This window comes from Streptopelia decaocto (genome assembly GCF_964273445.1).
Source record: "Streptopelia decaocto genome assembly, chromosome: Z".
Lineage (NCBI taxonomy): Eukaryota > Metazoa > Chordata > Aves > Columbiformes > Columbidae > Streptopelia > Streptopelia decaocto.
In genome coordinates, this window is record NC_138657.1 from 48,809,922 (window position 1) to 48,822,480 (window position 12,559).

A 12,559-nucleotide genomic window follows, 5' to 3' on the forward strand; every position below is an offset into this window, starting at 1 on the left:
CAATTAGAACGTTAAACCCGAAGCCTGCTCCAGTGTCCTCCAGTACCTCAGGCGATGCCGCCCGCCCCGCCCTAACGAGAGGCTCTGCCCCCTGGCAAGGGTCGGCCGCACATGCGCAGAGAGGACCCGCCCCCTCGCCCCCGGTCTCCCAGTGGCGGCCGGCACGCATGCGCAGCGGCGGGGCCGGCTCTGCGGTGGGCTGGCCGAGAGGAGTGGGGCGGTGCCGCTGGGGCGGCCGGAGCGGGCTCTCGCGAGATCTGGCGCCGACGCAGCGAGCGGGCGGCAGGGGGCGGTGCGGTCGGCGCCCCGCCCTCCCGGGGAGGCTCCGCCCCGGAGGATGTGTCGGTGCCCACTCCGCCGCCCGGGGAGCCAGGGGCGGCCGAGCGGCAGGGGCCGGTGGGCCCGTGGCGCTCTCTCGGCATGAACCTGCACCAGGTGCTGACGGGGGCCGTGAACCCCGGGGACAACTGCTTCTCCGTGGGGAGCCTGCAAGACCAGCCCTTCACGGTGAGTGCTCGGCCGGGGCCTGGGCGCCTCCGCCGGGCCCGCGTCCCTGCGCCGCGTTCCGCGGCGCTGAAAGCGGCTGCGTCAGGCGCGGCAGCCGGCCCTTGGAGCGGGGGGACGGCTCGCCCCCAGTATCGTCGTCGGCCGGTAGCGGCGCTGCCGGGGGAGGGCTTCACCGAAGGGCCTGCGGCACACCTGCCCGGAGCCTGCCCGCTCTTGGGGACGGCGTGCCAGACTGGCCCGGAGCAGCGGCGGTCCCCAGCACGGAGCTGCGGGCGGCGCTCGGGAAGGGCGGCCTCTCCAGCGGGGCAGGGCTGGAAGGGGCGCAGGGCGAGCGCGGCGCCCGGCGGAGCCGGGAACGCAGCTGCGGCTCCGAGCCGGGTTAGTTAACGCAGGAATATGGTGGCTTTGACAAAAGGTTACATAAACGGCAGCCGGTACACGCGACTTTCTGTAGAAGGTAATTTCAGCACTCGCTTTCAGTCAAATATGCAACTCAAATCCTTACTGGTCGTAGCTGAAGAAGATCTTGAAACACTGTGCCTTAGTGTTAAGATTTTAAAACCATTTTTGAACTCCCTGTCGATGCTTATACTTAGAGAGGAGAGAAAACACTTGACGTATTTAGTAAATGCTAAAGCCTTTTATTAGTGTTCGTTTTGCTGCCTTTCACTCTGGTTGTGTAAACAGACGTCTGTTGTGTTTTTCCTTCCACCTTCCCCCCGAAATATAACCTTCATGCCTTCTGTTTTGGGCTGCAGAATAATAAAAATAAGACATAGCAAAGTTTCTCAGTGCACCACGACTGAGTATTTTTAACTTTACATTATCTGGTTGCCCCTCATTACAGCATAGTGTGGTTTTGAGTTTGATAGGGGAATGATAGGTAGGCATGCAAGAATTAAGAAACTTATATTTTTTGTCACGTCTGGTGTATACAGTTAAATTCAGCTGGGTACTTGAGGCTGTGGCAGCAGTGCGTTGTCAGTGCTGGAAAGGTTGGGTAGAGTCATCGTCTGGATCTGCTTCCCCAATTAGGCTGGCTTCTCAAAGTCTGCTTATCTACAGCCTTGTCTGGCGATGTGCGTGCTTCCAAAAAAAAATTAGTCCTGTAAATAAGTTAATGTTCAAAGATTGCAGCATTGGGACTTCAAATTCCAGCTTTGCCAAACTTTCTGATTTAATATATCCAGAAATGTTAAAGACCCACCAGTGGTGGGGAACTGTTTGGTAAGAGACAAGGAAGTTTGCTTTACAGTGAAATGCTAGTAAACTTTCAAACTATGTTCTCCTAAGTTTCCCATTTTCATATAATTCTTTGTTTTGAGGGAAATAGTTTGAGTTACTGTTGTCACTGAAGTGCTCTCTACCTGTTATGGCCTAGCTTATCAGAAGTGTTAGAGCTCCCCAATAGATAAGAGGAGTAAAAACCTCGCTTTGGGTCGGAAGGAATGATTGGGAAGTGCAGTTTTTAGTAACTGTGTCTACGGTCTCTTTCTTGCAAGAGCTATTTTGAAACAAATATAGTAACAGTGTTTACTATAGACACATTCATCGTCCTTTGTTTTGTCCTTTTCCCCAGAAGGTTATTAATTAATTTCTTTTCCCGCTAACAGAAGTATCCTTGACTAAAGTTTGTTGTTGTTTCTGTTACTCATTTGATAATGCCATGTTAAGTTTACAAGATTGCTTAGAAAGATTAAGAAATGGAAGATATTGAGGTGAATTTCTGCCTTTTTGGAAAGAAATGAAGGACTTAACCTTAAGAAAATCCAACAAGAAAAACGGTTAGTTGTTTTCCTATATCTGAACTAATGATATAAGCATTAGTAAGTATAAATACTGTTCAGTGATATGTTAGAAATGGAAAAAGATGTGTCTTGGCAAACTTATTTGCTTCCAGTTTTTATGGCTGAGAACTTGCAGGAGTTGATATTTCAGGGTTATGTACTCTACAGGTGGGGTGTGTGACCATTGTCTGACAAGAGCACTTTGTCTACAATACTTTCTTGGTTTTTTGTTTTTTTGTTTTTTTAATACAGTATGGTTCAGCATATTGAACTGAATATTTAGGGTGAAAAGTTTTAGAATATTACAGTTTTAAGGTAAGAATAAGGAATTATTTTCCTAAACTCTGAAAAGTTGAAAGAGAAACTAGTAAAAAGTGGCTATCCCCACTGCATGCACCTTTTTGAAAGATGGCATTTCAGATACTTGTCCTAATGATGTGCAGGTTTGTTGTGCTGGCATTCTTTTTTTTTAAGATGCAAGTGGAGCATGAGTCTCCTTGGAGAGAACACTGATTAAGTGTTTTTGACACGCCTTTTATTTGTATATGGAAAAAGGCTCAGTTATTTATCTGTTGAGAGCAGGTGGTAATAATGAATGGTACAGTATATGAATGAGAACTCAGCCGTCAGAAGTCAAAATTTAACTGTTTACTCTCTGTGTGCTTCTCCTGAAGTCCATTTGTTTTACTTTTGGTGTACCTGTGCACAATGGAAAACATCCTTGGCTTTATTTTGTTGTTTTCAGATCTGAAATATTTGAGTGAAAAACTATTTGTTTAATAAGTTCATGGAGTTTATCACATAGGATACTCATGTACTAGTTATTACTGAAGTTATATTTAAGTTATTTGGTGACCAGAACTGATACTACTTTTGTGATTAGTTGGCATTGTGCTGTGCATCTGCTTCTGTAATATTTTCTTCTTTTTGTTACTTTCCAACTATGAGAGGACAAGAAAAGAGTCAAAATGAAACACTGTGAACAATAGCAAGTTTACAAGCACAAGTCCCAAGACTGGTAATAGAAGTCACAGAACAACAATTGTTTGTAGGGTTGGAAATTTGGGAAAGAATGATGAATTGCATGGTTTATTTCAGTGCAACCAGAATATTTTTCTGGGCAGATATCCTTTCTATGTGTGATTAAACTTATCTTGGACTTAGGACTTGCTTTGTATGATTGATAAAACTGTGAACTTCAAATGCTAAGTTGAAAAGCTCTTGGAAAATGTGGAGTTTGGATAGGTTGGTCAAGCTGACTCTGCATTTTTCCGAAGATATTGGGTTGTGGTATAAAGATTTCCAGACCTGTAAAATTTTTTTTAAAGTAGATTTTATGGCTTAAAGTTGTTGCTTATCTGTGTAGAAAATACTTTACATTTTCTTTGTATTTAGAACTCCATGTGTATCTATAGTCAAGAAAATTAATGGACTGGTTGTAAGAGTTGCTCAAGATGCTACTGCATTTACACCTGCTTCTTGACTGTAATTTAGAAAAAGGAAGGAAATATTTTTGTACTTTTTTTTTTTTCCCCTCCCATGTTCCAGTTAAGCCTATTCTGAACCTAGGAAAGGAGTTGGGTTTTTTAACTGAATTAATCTAAAATACAAAACAAAACAGGATGAAACCTCTTTACACTGCAATGAAAACTGCGGTTTCAGTGAAACTTGGTTCTGAGTGCATTGCCAATCAATTTGCCACTTAAAGAAGTATGTTAGTTCAAGTACTTTTGATACGTTAGAAACGTTTTTGTTTGTATTTTTTTTCCCAAGTATGGTCAAAGAGTATCTCTTTCATTTAGAAGAACAATTAAGAAATTGAGAAATTTTAAAAATAAGATATTTAACTGTAATACTTAGACTAGTGTAAGTTTGATATAGTAATGGGGATGGCAAGAGACCATGCTAGAAAACTAGTGCAAATTTATATCTTCACATGTGTGATTTTTTTTTTTTTTTTTTAAAGAGATTAAATCAGTGAGGTACCTTGTGGTTCATGGTGGCTCTGATTTTGATTTTGACCATTCTGTGCAAAGGACAAAAATACAGACATTATTGCAGTATCACCTGCTTAATAGATTTATTTGCCTAATTTTTATCTTTACTTTGCATAAGAGTAGCCTTTTTTCTAGATTTTTCTTGGAAAAGGAACCAGTGAGGAAGGGGAAAAATAGAGAAGAAAGAAGGAAATATTCCTCTCCCACCTGTACCTGCTTATGGTGCATATGAGCAGTATTTAGCCCTTGCAGACTGAGAATGTATTATATTTATGTGCCCAATCCAGCAGAAGAAATGGGTACCTGATGTAATTAATAAAGACTATTTTTTTGCATTTTTTTTGGTAGTAAGTTTATATTCCTAATATACAGTGGTTTTCCTTGGAATACTTTTTTTTTTTTTTTAACTGGGAAATGAACCTTCCTTAAAGCATAACAGTTGCAAAGGTTGTAAAATACCTATTGTAAACTTCCACTTTCAAATGCAATAGAAATATTATTCAACTATTATAGACGTCCCATTAAAGATTTTTAGTCGCTCAGTTTGTGAGCTCTTGCATCTTGACCTTTAGGACTTATGTCCCTTGGAAAAAAATGAAGTATGACCCCTGAGACACATCAGTGATTAAAATGGTCTTGATGTGGCTTGAGAATTATCTCTGATACAGTAACTGTTAAGTTACAAAACGAAAGAAGGGAAAGGTAATGTAAGCGGTTGGAGTGGTAAGCTTAGCTATAGCAGGGAGGGAATGTTTCCAAATAAGAAATATTAAATGTGGTCCCTTGGTGTGCTCTGGCTAGGTGGTTCTCTATGACCTTGGGCCCAGCACAGAGTTATGCATTATCTTTCTAGTCTGTATGTTCATCCCATATGTATTTGCATGTTTTTCTATATATATTACTCTATATATACATATGCATGCACACACATACTACTGCATTCACTTGTGGATAATAGCTGGCAATTTATGGTAGGTGTACTCATGCCCTTCATGTAAGAGATATAGTTTAAATAAAGTTTGTGGAAGATAATGTGTCAATCCTTATGTAGCTGTAGTAGAAACTACAGCAAAAACTTTATATGTCAGTACAGAGAAGAAATACATGAACAGGGTCAAGTATAAGGGAAATATTTGCTTTAGAGGTGCTGAGCTACGTAAGAGGTCAAGACCCTTGCTCATTCACTTCTATTGAGAATAGTGTCTAATTTGCAAGAGTTGTGTGTATGAAACTTTCACTTTAGAAATAAATCAGAATAGTTCATGTAATTGTCTATACTGTTTTCTGTTAAAACTAAAATACTTTTGAAGCACTGATATTGTCAAAATACTAGTTAATTTTCTCCAAAGAAATATGATTTTAGAGATAAGAGCTGACATCCAATTAAAATAAGAGGTAGAGATTATGAGGAAAGGCAGTACTGCGTGCAAAATCACATTTATTTTCACAGGCCTGAAACAGCTTTCACTTCCTACTTTCAACTTTGTTTTGCTATGTCAACAGCTAGTGAAATCTGTGTTCATGCAGCTTGAACTAGTTCCATCTTGTTTATTTGTGTAACAGAAGAACAAAACATTGTTTAATCAACATTCCAAGAACATGGTAATATCAACATTATCTGCTTATCCCATTGTACAAAGACAAACTTCTTGTAAATATTCTAGGACATTCTTAAGGTGAAAGGCATTTATGGCTTGCCAAAATCAGACTTAGAGGCTCTCCTTGCTTTAAAAGGCCTATTTACTTGTTTATTTTTAAATAAATTCTTTCCAAGTTGAGCTGCATGGCAGAATTTTGTCCCTTCATGGCGGATATAGGATGGGGAGTCACAAGTAATGCAGACAAGAGTGCACATATGAGAAATGCTTATACTCTGAAATTGCTTCTTGTCCTACATGTAGTAGAACACTTGAATGATCTCTTTTTCTTAGCTTCCATAGCTTATACAAATGCAATCTCAGTAGCTTCTGACAAAGTGAAAATGAATGACGTGACTTATTGTGGATATGTCTTGCAGTAAACAGTAGATAAAGTTGACTGGTAGGCGGAAATCATTTTTGTTGTATCTGTGAGATTGTTAGAAAGTATCACTCCTAATTACTGACTTCTCATTATACTGTGCTAATATACCTCATACAGTTTTCCAAGGTGAAAAAAAGTATATGTGAAATTAATTTAGCAGTTATTTTTGTGCTTATTTTAGAGAACTTTCTGTAGGACACTGCTGCTTAGAAACTGCATTCAGAACTAGAGTCTGGATTCCATTGAGTGTGTATGAGGATGTGACTTCTCTGCACAGAGACAGTCTAATGGATGATTTACAGTGGGGACAACAAAGAACCAGAGGAAGGACACCTTAGTAGGGAAGGGAACACTCCCAAAGTGTCTGGTCAGTGTGAAGTGTAATGGGACTGGCATGGCAGGCATCAGTAGAAAAGGGAAACTCTTGCAGTTTCCTTTGCCGGGCAACTTAGTTACCTTCTGTGCAGACACTACTTTTCTTTGAAATACATAGCTCCCTTCTCCTCTGCATCCCTTGCTTTCGTCTTTGAAATTGTGGTTCTCCTGCAGGCAAACATTGACTACATGTCAAAAATAGCCTCCAAGTCATTATCCTTCTTCTTGGCTGTAGTTATATTTGGAAGCTCTTTGAAATGCTTTTCTTCCCTTCTACCTCTTTGGGGCCAGATCAGCTATACAGGCTTAAGAGCTAGTCAGGGGTTCTGCAGCTTATTGGAGATGAGAAAGTCAGCATGACCAAGGATGATCTAATCCGTCTGAATAGCCTGATGTCAGAAGTGATTCTTTTTTTCCCAAATGTCAGTTCTTTTCAGGTGATGTGGAGAATTACCAGAATGTAAGGATGGAATTACTATCTTTTTCTTCCAAGAATAAGATTTTAAAAGAGCACTCCTCTCATCTCCCTCTGGTCTGTATTCTTACAAGTGCACTTTTAATTAATTGTTTTAACTGAGAACCACCAAGATGAGAAGATGTTCCCCAGCTTCTCATCAGAAAATTAATCCCCAATTAGAGAAACTTTTTTTTAAAACACACAGCATATGAAGTTGGGCGAAGCCAGAGAGTGGTAGTCAATGGTGCAGAGTCTAGTTGGAGGCCAGTATCTAGTGGAATGCCTCAGGGGTCAGTACTGGGGCCAGTATTATTCAATATATTCATTAACGATTTAGACGAGGGAATAGAGTGTACTATCAGCAAGTTTGCTGATGACACTAAGCTGGGAGGAGTGGCTGACACGCCAGAAGGCTGTGCTGCCATCCAGCGAGACCTGGACACGCTGGAGAGTGGGGCGGGGAATAACCTAATGAAATTTAACAAGGGAAAGTGTAGAGTCCTGCATCTGGGCAGGAACAACCCCAGGTTCCAGTATAGGTTGGGAAATTACATATTAGAGAGCAGTGTAGGGGAAAGGGACCTGGGGGTCCTGGTGGACAACAGGATGACCATGAGCCAGCACTGTGCCCTTGTGGTCAGGAAGGCCAATGGCATCCTGGGGTGTATTAGAAGGGGGGTGGTTAGTAGATCGAGAGAGGTCCTCCTTCCCCTCTACTCCGCCCTGGTGAGACCACATCTGGAATATTGTGTCCAGTTCTGGGCCCCTCAGTTCAAGAAGGACAGGGAACTGCTGGAGAGGGTCCAGCGTAGGGCAACGAAGATGATTAAGGGAGTGGAGCACCTCCCTTATGAAGAAAGGCTGAGGGAGCTGGGTCTCTTTAGTTGGGAGAAGAGGAGACTAAGGGGTGACCTTATTAATGTTTATAAATATATAAAGGGTGAGTGCCACGAGGATGGAGCCAGGCTTTTCTCAGTGGCAAACAATGATAGGACAAGGGGTAATGGGATCAAGCTGGAACACAAGAGGTTCCACTTAAATTTGAGAAGAAACTTCTTCTCAGTAAGGGTGACAGAACACTGGAACAGGCTGCCCAGGGAGGTTGTGGAGTCTCCTTCTCTGGAGACATTCAAAACCCGCCTGGACATGTTCCTGTGCGACCTCACCTAGGCGTTCCTGCTCCAGCAGGGGGATTGGACTAGATGATCTTTTGAGGTCCCTTCCAATCCCAATCATACTGTGATACTGTGATACTGTGAAAAAATGATTATTAAAACCAAAAGAAGAGCTATGTGTAAACAGTAAAAATGGGAGAGTTTATATTCATAAAGGGGACATTATCATGAAATGGCAAGTCTAGGATGTTTGCATACCTCTTTGATCTACTGTGCAAGCCCATGTTAGCAGGAGATAGCCTGAGTTTAGATACAATTTTAAGTCCTTGTTCCTGATACCTTGATGAATATACCAGTTCCTAAAGACTCCAGTGCGTTGTTTGAAAGTTACTTTAGAGTTCTTCCAGTGCAAAATGCCAAGTGTACTCATGATTTTTTGTGTATGTTAAAACTGGTCAAGTTCTTGATCCCATTAAAATGAGGTCTTCAGGATCACTGCTGATGGTATGAGTTCCTATATATGCTAGTTCTTGCTCACCGTGGTGGAAATATTGTAGTGTTGTGATCTCAGACTTGTATGTGAAGCTAGAAATGGAGAGAACCAGATGGGAGAAATCTAGTAAATCTATAAAATGCTGATGAGGCCTAGAGAGGCATACATAAGAGCAGGTGAGCTTCATACAGTCTTTGACACTTCCGTCTTTTAAAAACTTTTCTAGTAAAGCCGTGTTATCTCTTTAAAGTGAAACACTTTTTTTCCTTAAAATTGCTTCCATACAAAGCACTAATTCAACAAAATGGCTTTGGGAAAAGTTGTATGTATGGTACTTGAAAAAGGTAGTAGGTGGAGGCGCTGGAGAGAGACTCGAACTCTCGTGGGTTACTTTGAGCAGTATTTATTGTAGAAGATTCGCAGGAACAGCAGCATTGGGTCACCTCCTCAGAGAGTGACAATCATACAGCAATACAACTAGTCATTATATAGGGTTCTAACAGGTATTATGCAACTAAGCCAAATTCATCACTGTCTATCACTGTCTAGTGGAAATATTCACGATGTCCTCAGGTTCCTTCTGTCTCAGTGGTCTGCAGGTTTCACTTCTTCCTTCATGTTCTGCTATGGCAAGTGCCAAACGAAAGGTCCTCGGGTCACAGGGCTAGCTTTGAAGTTCTACCTGTCTCATTTGTTATCCATAGTTCATCAGTCTAGCACGGAAATCAGCAAACCTAAGAATAGCATTTATCAATGTCTTAACTAAAGGTACAAAGCAAGCATAAGGTAACCACGCTTGTGGTTCTGGGTAAGGGCTATACAGGAGACAAGCTGAGACTTTCAGCCTTAGCAGCACAGCTTATAACACTGATACAGGCCTAAAATCCTAATTCCTGATTTTCCTACAACAGTACTCCTGCATAACTTTCGTCTGGTGGACTAGGTACTTAATCAGTGAGTCACCAGGTGAGATGGTTTTTAACCAAAGAAAAAAATATTCTGTGAGGAATAAATCCAATGTTCGTGTTATTGTGATATCAAAATCACTTTAACATTTGAACAGAAAGTAGTACTTAATCTCCTCTTTTGGAATGAGCTTTGAATTAAACTACTTTGGAGCTTGCAGTTTAATATGTCAGTTTGTCATAAATGCTTTCCTTTCAGCAGGAGGAATTCTACTACTTGAGCCTCTTCTTCAAGATGAAGAGAGGACAGGACGAGGCTCAAACCCTGACCAATAATAAATGATCATGAAGAAATATATGGTTATATTTAGTCTGCAAAAGCACTACAGACAGCATTTTCAATATCAGGTTAAGGGTGGCTAGTGGTCTGCTGGTTGGAAAGTAATAACTGAATATTGACTGAAAATGGTGATCACAGTCTTCTGGGCAAGATTGTTTTCTGAAATATCACTGAACTCTTTGTGGGGAAAATTGTCTCTGGACTGAAATATCTTTTTGTTGTTGTTTGTTTGTTTCAATATGTGTAATGATATGATAGTCTAGGTCAGTCTTGGTAAAAATATTCTTTTCATGTGAAATACCTGAAGACATGATAATCAGAATTCACAGCTGTAAATCTAGCATTCATTTTTTCTGCTTTTTTTTTAAGTCAAAAGTGGTTTTAGTGAATATGCTAGAAATTAGTAGAGTTGGTTGTAAGACACAGTCATTTATGTCATCATACAGAAATCTTCCATCTGTGATCTGCTCTTGAGTCTTTTGACCAACTAAAATGGCATGTTTGGCCCTTCTTTCATTCTCTGGCTCTCTAACAGAATACTATTGTTTGTGCTCTTTACTTTGTTGCTGGCTTCCTGGCTCTAAATTTAATGAGTGTGCATTCCTTGTTCTAGGACTTTCAGCCTTGAATGCTATATTCTTATGCTTATTGGATGATTCTGCTCATGATTGTTTCCACAAGTTTCTCCAGTGTTAATCTTTCTCTCAGTTTTAATCTGTGCTCAGTTTCTAGCAAAACTTGCATGAAAAGAGGAAGAATTTTGACTCGGCCGTTGCACTACTCAATCAGCTGGATCTGTGAATGTGTTAGATATATCAAGTTGCTTACTGACAATATGAATTTAAGACAATGTGAAATTAATCCATGGATTGCAGGTAGCAGGACACTCAACAAGTCTGAAAGCAGAGTTTTGCTTTTCTATAACTAAGCTTAATTCTGTTACCCTTTTGAAAGTCTCCTTTACCAAGTTCCTTACTAAATGCTTTGTATGATATTTAGCTCCTCAGTTCTGTTCCTCCTTTTCAAAAATTTATTTTTAGATGCCTCTATGTACAGTCTAAGAAATACGTTACTTCTTCCTACTTTCCATTAACTTGTTTTTTCATGTATTTTCTTTTACATATTTCGTAACTCCATCATTTTTGCCTCTTCTGAACCACTATATGCTTGTTACACAAGTGTTGTGTTGAATTAAGCATGGAGGAAGAGTAATTTGCCACGTCTGTTGCTTGATTTTTAAATTGTAGATATCTATTTGATCTCTTCAAATACATATGCACTTCTGTTTTTAGTGTTCTATGTGGACAGGATGTGTGGACTATACTGTTCCATACTTCACTGATATGCTGTAAGTAGCTAAAGCTTTACTTAATTCTTATTTCTTTTTTAGGCATATGCATCAGGATGTGATATTGTGGTACTGGGGACTGACTTTGAGAGATTGCAGATAATCCCTGGAGCAAAACATGGAAATATTCAAGTAGGCTGTGTGGACTGTTCAATGCAACAGGGAAAGGTATGTAGAGCATTGTTTCTAATAATGTTCTAGCAATGTCATGTTAAGCATCTTTTCAAGTGTGTGGATACTTGCAAGTTAAGGCAAATACACAAAAGTGAATTGTAAAATGGCTAATTGCTTCATGTCTTAGTTTGAAGTAAGCAGCACAGTGAATGTGAAATAGTAACCATAGATGTGATATTGTAGAAGATAAGTTGGACTGCACAGGAAGATGCTAATACACACAGGGCTGCATAGAGGAGGTAGCAAGAATTGGACTAAAATCTAGATAAGTAAGGTGGAAGCAAAGGTAATTTATTCACTATGGCTTCACATTACTGGGCATGTCATCGACGTGCTTTGACACATTAGTGGCTGGCAGCAGACAAATGCTTCCACAAAAACCACTTTTAGGACATCAAGAAAAATGCCACTCCTTTCAAGCAATTCATAAATGCTTAAAATTATTCCTGGTCGGCATTTTATTGTCTTGAATTCTCAACTTTTCTGTTTCTAATGTAGGTAAATTGGATGAGAATTGTATTTTAGAGACTATTAGGTTTCAAGTCATTTTTTTACAGAGGTCTTTCTTAATATAACCAGGTAACCACCCACTGGAATATCAAAGTGCAGTTAAGCTATTGACCAATTCAGTAGGAATTTTGTCGTGGCACATGTTGACTCATATAAGAGAATTTTATTTTTTTTTTTTTTTATTTTATTTTTATTTTTATTTTATCCCTGGAGCTTTCTGTTCTCCAGGCTGAACAATCCCAACTCTCTCAGCCTGCCCTCACAGGAGAGGTGTTCCAGCCCTCTGATCATTTTCGTGGCCTCCTCTGGAACCAGTCCCACAGGTCCATGTGTTTCTTGTGCTATGAACATCAGAGCTGAACACAACTCTCCAGGTCGGAGGCCTCACTGAAACAAGGGAATCACTTCTCTAGCCTGCTGGCCATCCTTCTTTTTATGCAGTCCAGGGTACAGTTGGTTTTCTGGGCTGCAAGGTGTTCAGTTTTTTTGTGCACCAGTATCTCCAAGTCCTTCTCAGCAGGGCTGCTCT

General features: G+C 40.5%; 1 protein-coding gene across 5 annotated transcripts in view; it reads left to right on the forward strand.

The window, feature by feature from the left end:
* The first annotated feature begins 348 nt into the window (after positions 1-348).
* The window catches only part of DMXL1 (Dmx like 1), an 80,084-nt gene continuing 67,873 nt past the window's right edge, over positions 349-12,559 (forward strand). For all 5 annotated transcript variants that reach the window (XM_082075803.1, XM_082075805.1, XM_082075806.1 and 2 more), the window contains exons 1-2: positions 349-507; positions 11,389-11,514. In XM_082075803.1, the coding sequence (XP_081931929.1) occupies positions 421-507; positions 11,389-11,514 (213 nt within the window). In that variant the 5' untranslated portion in view covers positions 349-420. The remainder of the gene's footprint in view (positions 508-11,388; positions 11,515-12,559) is intronic.